This window comes from Dendrobates tinctorius, unplaced genomic scaffold, assembly GCF_039654945.1.
Source record: "Dendrobates tinctorius isolate UK_male_01 unplaced genomic scaffold, ASM3965494v1 ptg000158l, whole genome shotgun sequence".
Lineage (NCBI taxonomy): Eukaryota > Metazoa > Chordata > Amphibia > Anura > Dendrobatidae > Dendrobates > Dendrobates tinctorius.
Window position 1 is genome coordinate 2,102,086 of NW_027361825.1, and position 13,835 is coordinate 2,115,920.

General features: G+C 45.5%; 1 protein-coding gene across 4 annotated transcripts in view; it reads right to left on the minus strand.

The window, feature by feature from the left end:
- Nucleotides 1–13,835, minus strand: part of EGFL8 (EGF like domain multiple 8) — a 68,739-nt gene that overhangs the window by 9,627 nt on the left and 45,277 nt on the right. For 2 of the 4 annotated variants that reach the window (XM_073548744.1, XM_073548743.1), the window contains exons 2-5: nucleotides 5,790–5,872; nucleotides 4,889–5,017; nucleotides 2,883–2,995; nucleotides 537–632 (exon numbers count right to left, since the gene is read on the minus strand). In XM_073548744.1, the coding sequence (XP_073404845.1) occupies nucleotides 537–632; nucleotides 2,883–2,995; nucleotides 4,889–5,017; nucleotides 5,790–5,851 (400 nt within the window). In that variant the 5' untranslated portion in view covers nucleotides 5,852–5,872. Of the gene's footprint in view, nucleotides 1–536; nucleotides 633–2,882; nucleotides 2,996–4,888; nucleotides 5,018–5,789; nucleotides 5,873–7,743; nucleotides 7,842–13,835 lie in introns of those variants that run through there. The other 2 variants (XM_073548742.1, XM_073548741.1) reach the window with 2 other exon arrangements.

Here is a 13,835-nt window from a genome sequence, read left to right on the forward strand (position 1 = left end):
ACGGTACGACGTGAGCCATGGCGCCGTTCGGTGCATTAGGGAATTCTGGTTTTCTGTTTCATTCTAGGAGCAGGGAAAGAGAATTCATGCACAAGGCTTAAAGGACCCCGTTGATTACAATGGGGTCAATCTGGTATCTGTCATGTTTTACATCATTACATTTCCATCATTTCACTAAAAAATAATCACACAGCGCCGTATCCATCATTTTACCAGAAAAATAGTTTGTAGTACGACACGAAGAAAAAAAACCTGACAGACCCTATTATAATCATTGGGGTCTTTGGATGAAGCTTGTGTCCACCATGTGATGGGTCTGCCCCATGCAGGAACCCCTAATGGAGATGGACTCCAGCTTAAGGCCACAGTCACAGGGTCAGTATTTTACATCAGTCTTTATAAGCCAAAACCAGGAGTGGGTGATAAATGCAGAAGCGGTGACGAGTTTCTATTACACTTCTCTGAATGTTACAAATACGGATGTAAAATTCTCACTGTGTGAACGTGGTCTTACATGTCCCACTTCTATGACTTACCCACATGGCAGTGTCTTCCTCCCCACCCTGAAGGGCAGCGGCACATGTTGGGTTTGACACAAGTCCCACCGTTCTGACAAGGTTTACGGCAAATAGCTGGATGTGGAAAGGAACAATAAAAATGGGGAGAAAAATATATATAAATGCATAAATATAAAAAAGAATATGCAAAAGGCACAAACATAGGGACAGATAGGGATCACCGGTCCTAATGATAACAGATCCTAACAAACATAGGCATAACCAGTCCTAATGATAACAGATGCTAACAAACATAGGGATCACCGGTCCTAATGATAACAGATCCTAACAAACATAGGGATCACCGGTCCTAATGATAACAGATCCTAACAAACATAGGGATCACCGGTCCTAATGATAACAGATCCTAACAAACATAGGGATCACCGGTCCTAATGATAACAGATCCTAACAAACATAGGGATCACCGGTCCTAATGATAACAGATCCTAACAAACATAGGGATCACCGGTCCTAATGATAACAGATCCTAACAAACATAGGGATCACCGGTCCTAATGATAACAGATCCTAACAAACATAGGGATCACCGGTCCTAATAATAACAGATCCTAACAAACATAGGGACAGATAGGATCTGTTGTTGTTAGGCGTCAGGTTTCTGCGTCTGCTCTGCAGGAATCCAGAGCCTCACATCCTGCGGTGTCTTGCTGTTTATCTACAGCAGAGGAGATTGCCTTGCAGCAAATCTCTCCAGTGGCTAAGTCCCTCTGTCTTCCTACTGAGCATGCTCATGAGACGATTTCCCATTGGAGATCGGGAGTCATGTGCTCAGGTCCTGCTCCAGATCTCATTGGTCCATCTCGGAGATCTGGAATCTTCCAGAAGGTCCCGGGTGCTATAAAAAGCGCGCCGTTCCGCCATGCGCTAGTATAGTTGCTACTGTGTGAATGGTGACGGATGTATGATTCTGGTGAATGACTCATTTGAAACCCCTTCCCTCTGATATTACATATGTGGACAGGGACTAAGCTTAGAGTCAGCGCCAGCGCGCCACTACTACATCATCCACAGTCACTAGCATCCGACATTGCACTTGCGTACTAGCTTTGTCGTCTAGCGGCAGTGTCCTACGCCGCGCTGCAGTTGCAGCCCTCCTTAGCGTCCGCAGTTGCGACGTCGCACGCACGGTAGGTCTAGACGGACGCAGTTCCACTGTCTTTGGCTCTGCTCCTGTGACCAGATACTGTGTGTGCATTTACTCTGAGTACTGTGACCCCAACAGGCTCGGCCTTATAGTATTTGTCTTTGTTGGCACCTCTGTGACTTAACAGAGATTGCTCTGCGCACCTGGGTGACGTTTAACCCTGTGCGCCATATTGCTCCTGCCACCACTTAGCAGCGGTTATATCACCTACTGCACGGTGGACCCCGAGCGGCGAACGCACTTTATTATTATTTTTATTTAGTGCGTTCCGCCGTTCCTAGCAGTTGTCATTAGAACTGGTAATCCCTAACAAACATACCGTAGGTATCACAGGTCCTAATGACAACAGAGCCTAACAAACATAGGGATCACTAGTCCTAATAACAGATCCTAAGAAACATAGGGATCACTAGTCCTAATAACAGATCCTAAGAAACATAGGGATCACAGGTTCTAATGACGACAGATCCTAACAAACATAGGGATCACTAGTCCTAATAACAGATCCTAAGAAACATAGGGATCACAGGTTCTAAAGACAACAGATCCTAACAAACATAGGGATCACTAGTCCTAATAACAGATCCTAAGAAACATAGGGATCACAGGTTCTAATGACAACAGAGCCTAACATAGGGATCAGCAGTCCTAAAGATAACAGATCCTAAAACACAGGGATAACAAGTCCTAATGATAACAGATCCTAACAAACAAAGGGACAGATGGGGATCATCAGTCCCAATGAGAACAGATTCTAACGAAGGAATCACCAGTCCTAATGATAACAGATCCTAACAAACATAGGGATCTCCAGTCCGAATCCTAGACCGATTCTTCCCTTTCACAGCCTGCACTCTCATACCTCTAGAAGGCCAATCTGCAGCCACATACCCCTCCTCTCCCCTCTCTACTATTTACTGATATCCATTAGAAGGATTTTCTAATGTATTCGATGAGAGTGTAAAGTTCTCTCTCCAGTATGGAGCACAGCTGTTCTCTTTCCGTGCATCCATCTCCTCTGCCAGTCGCCACGCCACCACTATGGGGCCGATCTGTTGCGCTAAGCACAAACCGCTCCTTACACATCGCCCTCTGGTGGTGGGACATGTATTTGAAGAACAGAATTATTAGACGTGGTAACACTTCCCAGCTCTCACCTTCCTCACAGGACTCAGAACGTGGATCCCTTTTCTTCCACCCCGGGCAACAGATGGAATTTACTTTAATGATTTCCCTTTTCACCTGTCGGACTGACACGGAGTACACCGTCCTGAAACACACAGATGCAACATACCATTAAGTGACATGTCCGCCACAATATTCATGGATGTGCGCAGCATCTCTCTGCTGCACTACCTTCACTAGACTGCGGCTGTAACACCGGACACAGCCTAGATACAAGAGTGGCGCTGTTTCTGGGAAAAATTGAAACACACATTTCTAATATTGGACTAAAATTGAATTTTAAGGCTTAATTAATTATTGCATTTGTGCCTTTTTTCTCTAGTTTTTGGTGTTTTACGTCTTTTTTCATTTGCGCCTAATACTTCTTTTAATTTGCGTCTTTTTTAAAGTAGCTTTTTACATGTTTGTCTGTTTATTTTTTTTAGTTCCCCATTGCAGGATGGGTTTGGGTTTTTATAATTTGCAACTTCACAAAAAGTCCAGTCTCTCTAGATCTGGAGTGATTTTATGCCAATTGTCTCTTCAGAGAGGAAGACGATTTGTACTGTATAGTGCCACCTATTGGAAGTAGTCATCCTAAAAGTCCATATCGACCCTTTAACGAACCTTGAAATAAGACTTAAGGCCCCGTCACACTAGCGAGATCGCTGATTTTGTGATGCCACAGCGATGTCGCCAGCGAGGTCGATGTGTATGACGGGGATCAGCGACCGGCCCCCCTGCCGTGTATCGCTGATCGTGCTCGATCGGCCTGGGCCATTTTTTGATTGCTGGTCTAACGCTGGCCAGCGCGCAGCGAGAGACCAGCGATCAGCGACGCTGGTTTCTAATGTAAACATCAGTTATCAAGGAGCCGCAGCTCTTGGATACCCGCTGTTTACCTTGGAAACCGGTGTACACCAGTTTCCAAGGTAAACAGCGGGTATTCAAGAGCTGCGGCTCCTGGATACCCGATATTTACATTAGAAACCAGCTTGCTCGCTGGTCCTGATCGCTGGAGGGGCTGTCTAACGATGTCCCAGCGATCCCATCCATGTCGGATCGTTGGTGGGATCACTGGGACATCGTTATGTGTAACGGGGCCTTTAGGCTAAAAGCCAAATCAGAATCTCTGTTTGTAGACATGATGTTTCGGGGTACTGCCCGCTCTTCAGTGCAAAGTATGAGATTGGATTTGGCTAGGTGAGAGGCTAAGACTGGGATTTACGTTTTCTCCTTGTGAACAGTGACATGCCAGGTCTGGCACACCAGTATGAGGAGACTTAAATGCTTTGCATGCTCCTCTGGGAAATTAAGTATGTGGGAGGACTTGAACTCCACCTATTGGAAGCAAAAACAATTTGCAAAATTAATTTCCCAGAGGAGCATGCAAGGCGTTTAAGTCTCCTCATCCTGGCGTGCCAGACCTGGCATGTCATTTTCCACAAGGGGAAATCTTACCCCTTAGATCTCAGTCTTAGCCTCTCACCCAGTAAAATCAGATTCCATACTGTGCATTGATGAGGGACAATACCCCGAAACACCGTGCCTACAAGTAGAGATTCTGATTTGGCTTTTATCCTAAGTCATATTTCAAGGCTCGTTAAAGGTCAATAATGACTTGTGGGATTGCTACTTCCGATAGGTGGCGCTAAAGAGTTCAAGTCCTCTTCCTCTCTGAAGAGACCTGAGGAGCATGTATGGTGTTTAAGTCTCCTCATACTGGCATGTCATTCTCCACAACCTTACCCTTTATATATGCCAGACATTTTTCTGCATTTTTTGTGACATTTTGCAAAATATGCAACTTTTTGAACTAAAAAGTTGCAAGAAAAGTTAAAGACAAACATAAAGATGATTTTTGGTTTTGCGCAAATCCCATGAACCATGTGTGCCATTTGAAGAAAAATACGGCAAGGAATACCACAAGACAAAAAAATGACTTAAGAAATGATGATCGGGGCCTTTATGTCCCACCAACAACCATCGGCCATCTTACCTGTAGGTGCTGCAGGTGCGCTGACCCCGACACATTGTCAGATAAGGCTGATAGGATGGCTGAATGAACGTCTCATTGTGAATAACTGGGATTCTCTCCACCTGCCTGGAACAGACCCCTGTAAAAGAGCTGCAGGACAGCACACATGTCATCTAGGCCTGGATTTATGAACAGACCCCCATCGTATACTAAAAATTCCTCTATTGGATGCCCCTATTTTTTTAGTTCCCAAAAATTATCGGTCGCACATTAACCTTCATTTTTATATGTACATCATATGCGGTATATATCAATCCTACTCTAGTGAAGTCTACAAAGTAATTCATCGCGTGAGCTGTCCTGCCACCTAGTGGCCACCTGCAGAACAGGCAGCATAGGTGGAGTTATCCTGACACCTAGTGGCCATCAGAAGAACATGTAGTATATGTGGAGCTTCCCTGCCACCTAGAGGCCACCTGAAGTACAGGCAGCAGAGGTAGAGTTACCCTGCCACCTAGTGGCCACCTGCAGAACAGTCAGCATATGTGGAGCTACCCGGCCACCTAGTGATCACCTGCAGGACAGTCAGTATATGTGGAGCTACCCGGCCACCTAGTGGCCACCTGCAGAACAGTCAGTATATGTTGCGCTACCCGGCCACCTAGTGGCGACCTGCAGAACAGGTAGTTTATGTGGAGCTACCCTGCCACCTATTGGCCACCTGCAGAACAGGCAGTATGTGTGGAGATACACTGCCACCTAGTGGTCATCTGCAGAACAGACATTATAGGTGGAGTTAGCCTGCCACCTATTGGCCACCTGCAGAACAGGCAGTATATGTGGAGATACCCGGCCACCTAGTGGCCACCTGCAGAACAGGCAGTATAACTATATCAATGATAACAGGGAACAATTTGCTTACCTGGGCCCTTGTGCTTGCACTGACACCCCCACCAGTAAGACAAGGGTAGACCAGACGGACATTTTGATTGCCGGACCCACCTACTAATAAAGATAGAAATAAGGGGTGAAGTAGTCTTGTAAATACTCTTTAATGTAGTTGTAATAAGCACGTCCTGGGAATTGCTGTTTAAGCGATTGTCAGAGAATTATATACCACTTGGGAATTGCTCTTTAAGCGATTGTACAATGAGTTCTAGCTGTCTTTTATAGTATATAGCTTAATAGTAATCTATTAAGAACCCACAACATATCCGACAGTTAGGCTGGAGTCACACTAACCTGCGCAAAATACGGTCAGTATTTTACATGCGTAATACGGATGACAGACCCCTAAACAGTGCTCCGTATGTCATCCGTAATCAAGGTGTGGTCGCGTATTTTGCGCATGTCAGCATCCGTATGTAATCCGTATGCCATCCGTATGGCGAGATTTTCTCGCAGGCTTGCAAAATGGACATATAATGGAGCCCTATGACAGGTTTTATAACAGAAACCAAAGAATAGATATAGACACATAGAATGCACATATATATATATATATATATATATATATGTATTCTATGTGTCTATATCTATTCTTTCATTTCTTTATTAAAACTGTCAGTGTGAGTTTACTGTATAGCGCACTGAATTGCCGGCTTTGCTAAAAGACACCTGGTGCGTATTTCTCGCAAGTCACACGTGTGGTCCGTGTGTAATCCGTATTTTTTGCGCACCCATAGACTTGCATTGGCGTATTACGGGCGTATTACGCTGACAATCGCAGCATGCTGCGAGTGGCACGGAGCGTAGAATACGGATGAGAAATATACGGCTGGTGCCAGGGACCCCATAGAGAATCATTGGTCCGTGTGTAATGCGTGCTTTTTGCGCCTCTCACTCTCCCGTATTCCTCGCCAGTGTGACCCCGGCCTAAGGGTCCCGATAACATACGTCGGGGCCCCATGGAGTGTGCAGCTCTGAATACAATGGACCGAGGGCCGAGCCGTTCGGGATCTGTCACCGACATGGGCACTGTGAAAAAAAAAACATCAAAAACTTTGCAAAATGGAAAATGTAGTTTCCTTATCAACAGCTTTTCCCTTCTCAGTCTTCTATTTCCTGCTCTGCTCACATATGGAAACCAGAGGGGATCACTGTGATGAGGAAGCCGCGCCAGGCAACGGGCGAACAGGCCAGCGGATCGGGGGGAAAGGGTCTTTCAGGACAAGAAAAATGAAAAATTAAAAAAAAATCAGAAAAAAATATTTTTTAGAAATTCACTGTGGGATCCCCAAAGGTTGATTCTGCCCCAATTTTAACACATGATGCACTGATAGTGGGGCCTCCTGTTGCAGGTGGATAGTGCTGTGCTGGGGTCAGGAAGCTCCTGCAAGGGGCCTCATTTTTGTAGTTCTTGTGTTTCCCATCTTCTTATATTAATGCGCAGACTGAAGCAAAATCACAAAAAGAAAAAAAAAAACACATTGGTGTTTTGAGAGCCATGTCATAGTAAGAAAAACTACGTGAAAAAAATGAAAAATAATGAAAAATGCAACAAAAAAGAAAAGTATTGTTATACTATTGTAATAAGATTGTACAGAAGAAAAATAGCAAAAATGCCTGGTGTGAACATGGTCATGGGATACGAGGTCGCACCGTACCCCTGTATACTCGTCCCGTATTATGGAGATATTCTACCCTACAAGAAACTAGAATACTGGCACGTAATAACATTATAATCAATGAAAGCAAAAAAATGTCTAAAATTATACAAAGGAAATAAAAAAATAAATGAAATCCAAAAAATGGGTAAAATTGAGACGTAGCAGAGCTGGGCTTTTACATAGGACTGTTGGAACGTCCAGCTCTGCTACATCTGTAGTAACAGATAATGTCACGCGGGACGTACGTAGCACTATGAATGCACTCACTGTGACAAGTGTGACTGTCCAGTCGCTGTCCGGGCTGAATAATCTCATGTTGTGCCCTGCAGAGAGGAGAGACTGTGAGAGGAGGAAGTGCACGCCTCTGAGTCACAATCATATTCGCCCCGCGTCGGAGACTCCCCTCGTCTGCTCATGACAGGCGCCCACCTCAGTGCCAGCTATGCCCCCCCTCTCTGTCACTTCATAGATCAGGGGTCCCCACATGTGGCTCGCGGTCCCATGAATTGTGGCTCACGGCTGTCTCCCAGCTAGGTGCATTAGGTCCAGGTCTAGAAAACAGGTATGAAGAGCAAATCTTAAAATGGTGAATTTTGTGGGTAGCCCTGTACAGAAGAGCAGATCTGGATGTACATTTACTGGTCTCAGGCTGGCTTCACACTAGCGTTTTTTAGCGCAGCGCATCGTGCGCGTACATGCGCAATGCGCCCCTATGTTTAACATGGGTGCGTTGGTCTAGCATTTGTAAGCGTTTTTGTGCGTGTGCATTTTTTCCAGTGTGCGCCTAGGCGCGCTGGACGCACCCTGTTGCATTTTTTGTGCGCCCAACCTGTGTCAAAAAAACGCATGCGCACAAAAGCACACGGAATGCGCAATAAAATCACATTACAGTCTATGGGAACGCTGGCGTGCGCATGGACATGCGCATGTCTGCGTTTAAAAACGCATGCGTTTTAAGAGTTCACATGGCAACAAACTGGTTAAGACGCATGCGCATAAAATAAGTAAACGCATGCAAAACGCTTGATGCATTTTTTTGTATGCGTTTGGACTGCGCACACAGTGCAGCGCAAAAAAACGCTAGTGTGAAAGTAGCCTTAGGCTGTGTACACACGTTGCAGAATTAGATGCGGATCCGCAGCGTTGTTGGCCGCACGGATTCGCATCAAATCCGCAGTGTAGTGCACAGCCAATGTAATTCTATGGGAAATGGAAATTTGTTGTGCACATGCTGCAGAAAAATCCGCGCAGAAATGCAATGTTTTTTTCCCCGCAGCATGTCCCCTGCAGTGTTTTTGCACCCATTGACTTCCATTGAGTCAGGCACATCCGCAGCAAAACCGCAGATGTTAAAATCTGCGGATTTACTGCAGATGTGGGTGCGAGAAACGCTACAGATCGGGAGGAGGGAAGTGGGTGGGCTGAGTGTGGGCGGTGACTGTGTGAGTGTCTGTGTGTGGGGCGGGGTCTGCGTGTAGTGTGTGTGCCGATGTCTGCGTGAATCTGTGTGTGCGGGGGTCTGCGGGGCTGTGTGTGTGTGCCTGTGTGTAGGCAGGTATCGTCCGATGGGACTACTAGTCCCATCCGGCTATGCCTGCTACAGTAACACCATTAGTAGTCCTGTCATCCGGCTAATGTGTTGAATGTTATAAAAAAAAACATACAGTACACATATAGGAGGAGGGAAGTGGGTGGGCAGAGTGTGGGAGGTGACTGTGTGAGTGTCTGTGTGTGGGGCGGGGTCTGCGTGTAGTGTGTGCCGATGTCTGCGTGAATCTGTGTGTGCGGGGGTCTGCGGGGCTGTGTGTGTGTGCCTGTGTGTAGGCAGGTATCGTCTGATGGGACTACTAGTCCCATCCGGCTATGCCTGCTACAATGACACCATTAGTAGTCCTATCATCCGGCTAATGTGTTGAATGTTAAAAAAAAAAAAAACATACAGTACACATATAGTACATACTTACCATATACACCTAATCCCCGAAACCATCAATCACCTGCAAATAAAATTAAAATAATAAACAAACAATATACTCCCTGTGTCTGATGTAATCCCATTAATAACGATTGTTCCACGACGATCTCCCGTGGAGAGCTGTCACATCACTGCTCTCCATGGGTCCGGTGATACAATGACGGAGATAATCCTCCGCACTGTATCACTTCGCCGCCGACAGGTCACCTGAGTTCACCTGTCACTTGTGGCACTACAGCGTGAGAATTTTCTCACGGCTGCAGTGCCGTAAAGTGAACTCCGATGATACACTGCAGGAGGTTTATCTCCGGTCAGTGTGTCATCGTAGGCCCTATAGAGCGGTCACATCTGCTGATGTGACCACTCTATAGGGGAGATCGTCGTGGGACACTCGTTATTAAAGATAGACTACATCGGAACAGGGAGTATTTGTGTTTGCTTGATTTTTTCCTTTTTTTGCAGCTGATCGATGGCTTCGATTGGATTAGGCGTGGAATAAAAATTACGGAAAATTATGTAGTGTTTTATTTCATTAAAATTTCTGGCTGTGTCTTTTTTTTAACCCATTAATAGCAATAGGATTAATAATGGATAGGTGTCTTATTGACGCCTCTCTATTATTAACCGGGCTTAATGTCACCTTACAATCAAAGGTGACATTATCCCCTTATTACCCCATATGCCACCGCTACACAGCAGTGGGAAGAGAGAGGCTAAGTGCCAGAATTGGTGCATCGTACATACAGTCATGGCCAAAAGTATTGACACCCCTGCAATTCTGTCAGATAATATTCAGTTTCTTCCTGAAAATGATTGCAAACACAAATTCTTTGGTATTATTATCTTCATTTAATTTGTCTTAAATGAAAAAACACAAAAGAGAATGAAGCAAAAAGCAAAACATTGATCATTTCACACAAAACTCCAAAAATGGGCCGGACAAAAGTATTGGCACCCTCAGCCTAATACTTGGTTGCACAACCTTTAGCCAAAATAACTGCGACTAACTGCTTCCGGTAACCATCAATGAGTTTCTTACAATGCTCTGCTGGAATTTTAGACCATTCTTCTTTGGCAAACCACTCCAGGTCCCTGATATTTGAAGGGTGCCTTCTCCAAACTGCCATTTTTAGATCTCTCCACAGGTGTTCTATGGGATTCAGGTCTGGACTCATTGCTGGCCACCTTAGAAGTCTCCAGTGCTTTCTCTCAAACTATTTTCTAGTGCTTTTTGAAGTGTGTTTTGGGTTATTGTCCTGCTGGAAGACCCATGACCTCTGAGGTAGACCCAGCTTTCTCACACTGGGCCCTATATTATGCTGCAAAATTTGTTGGTAGTCTTCTGGCTTCATAATGCCAAGCACACGGTCAAGCAGTCCAGTGCCAGAGGCAGCAAAGCAACCCCAAAACATCAGGGAACCTCCGCCATGTTTGACTGTAGGGACCGTGTACTCTTCTTTGAATGCCTCTTTTTTCTCCTGTAAACTCTATGCTGATGCTTTTGCCCTAAAAGCTCTACTTTTGTCTCATCTGACCAGAGAACATTCTTCCAAAATGTTTTAGGCTTTTTCAGGTAAGTTTTGGCAAACTCCAGCCTGGCTTTTTTATGTCTCGGGGTAAGAAGTGGAGTCTTCCTGGGTCTCCTACCATATAGTCCCTTTTCATTCAGATGCCGACGGATAGTACGGGTTAACACCGTTGTACCCTCGGACTGCAGGGCAGCTTGAACTTGTTTGGATGTTAGTGGAGGTTCTTTATCCAATATCCGCACAATCTTGCATTGAAATCTCTTGTCAATTTTTCTTTTCCGGCCACATCTAGGGAGGTTAGCCACAGTGCCATGGGCTTTAAACTTCTTGATGACACTGCGCACGGTAGACACAGGAACATTCAGGTCTTTGGAGATGGACTTGTAGCCTTGAGATTGCTCATGCTTCCTCACAATTTGGTTTCTCAAGTCCTCAGACAGTTCTTTGGTCTTCTTTCTTTTCTCCATGCTCAAAGTGGTACACACAAGGACACAGGACAGAGGTTGAGTCAACTTTAATCCATGTCAACTGGCTGCAAGTGTGATTTAGTTATTGCCAACACCTGTTAGGTGCCACAGGTAAGTTATAGGTGCTGTTAATTACACAAATTAGAGAAGCATCACATGATTTTTCGAACAGTGCCAATACTTTTGTCCACCCTCTTTGTTATGTTTGGTGTGGAATTATATCCAATTTGGCTTTAGGACAATTCTTTTTGTGTTTTTTCATTTAAAACAAATTAAATGAAGATAATAATACCAAAGAATTTGTGTTTGCAATCATTTTCAGGAAGAAACTGAGTATTATCTGACAGAATTGCAGGGGTGTCAATACTTTTGGCCATGACTGTATGAGCCAATTCTGGGGTGGCTGGGAGCTGGTATTTTTAGCCGGGGGGGGCGGGGCAATATCCATGGCCCCTTTCTAGGCTATGAATATCAGTCCGCAGCTGTCTGCGTAGCCTTTCTGACTATAAATTATAGGGGGACCTCACGTCATTTTTTGGGGGTCCCCCTATTTTAATAGCCAGTAAAGGCTAGCTGAGGGCTGATATTTATAGCCTGGGAAGCTTCTTGGGTATTAACCCCTTCTCAGGCTAGAAACATTGGCCCCCGGCCATCAGCTTTCTTTCTCTGATGCATAAAATTTCAGATATTGTGTGTGTGTGTCTTTAACTATTTATGTACCATTCTGTCTGTCTGTCTGTCTGCCTGCCTGTGTGTAAACACTATTCTTCCATGGAGTATGTAAAATTGGTTGGACAAAGAAATTACATCACAATTCTTTTTTTTTTTTAAATAATAGATCTTTATTTAGGTTACAAAAACGCATACAAATCCGCAAGAAAAAACGCATCAAATTCGCATCAAAAACATGCGAATTTTTACCTGCGTTTTCTGCCACGAGGTGCAGATTCTGTGCAGAAAATTCTGCAGGCAACATGTGCACATACCTTTAGGGGTTTAGAAATGTTTTAGGTATGGTACGTTGGAGGAAGATACTACCGGTCAGAGGAGGTGCTCATAGCTGGATGTGACAGTGTGTTGGGAGTCCTTGATGGGGGAATACTGAATTAGGGCATTGTGGGAACCCTGGATCTCAGAGTACTGCTTTGGAGTGATTTCTGTGGAAAAGTTCTGTTATCATTATACCCGTAATGGAGGCTTTGGTTGACACTACATTGAGGGGAACCAGAGCAGGATGTTGCTTGTGACCCCCTTTCAGAGCTGAATGTGGCTCGCGACCCTCTCTCAGTGCTGAATGTGTCTCTCAAGGTCAAAAAGGTCCGCTGCTCTAAAACAACACAAAGTGAGACCTCACCTCAACATAGTTCAAACCCCAGATCATCAGATGAGACTGCTTTAATTAAATCCCTAAATTCAGATCCAAAAAATTGGGATAAGATCCCACGGACGTTTCAGGGTAAGCACTACAATGTTGTGCTACCGTGGAAATATGTAACCAGAAACAAGGAGCATTGGACGCCCATTCGGTGTACAGACCATCTGCAAAAATGAAGAAAGCAAATGTGGGGAATGTGACTTGATGGACAGACTTGACTGGAAGTAGGAGGGGACGGTTTTTGCACTATAGACAGAGATTGGCAATGACAGAAGGGTAACAGCTGGGAAAGATAGAAAAGGGAGTACAGTACCTAGAATTGACCACAAGATGGCAGGGGGAGTGTAGTTCAGGACTTGACATCAGCGTAGGGCATAAGAAACCGCTTAGTCTTGGGGGGCGGGAAGATAGGAACCCAGGTGGGAAATTCCCAGTGAGAGAGGGGATAAATAGGACAGGTTAGGGTTCCAGGTTAGGTTAGTCCCGGGAGGAGCTCAGGTGGAGACTCACTACAGAATACTGACGACGGTGGAGAGCTCAACCAAGGGACTGACAGGAGAAGACAGGGGGTGGCCCTGACACGACGTGCCGCAGGACAGACGAGGCCCCGGGGGTACCGATTGGACGACGACCTTGGGCGGGTGAAGCACTGGTGGTAGATTGGTCTAGGACAGCCCCAGCAAAAGATCCACGAGTAACGTCACCACGACTGAAGGAAAGGTGAAGGTACCCAGGCCTGGATATGGAGAGCTGTAAAGGTGCTGCGGTGTGTGGTTACGGTCGTCAGGAGGACAGCCAATAAACTCGGACCTGTTACAATTGGAATCTGCCTCCATCTCGTCTTTGCATCATCTGGTCGCGGTAAGCAGTGGACCACCCCCCAATCCGGGCTCCTGCCACATTTGGCGTAGTTGGCACGATTCGCCGCCGCTAATACTACATCTTCCGCAGCAGGCCTGTGCCAGGAGAAGTCAAAAGGACTTATGCTGCTCACCTGTGGATTACAAACTTGC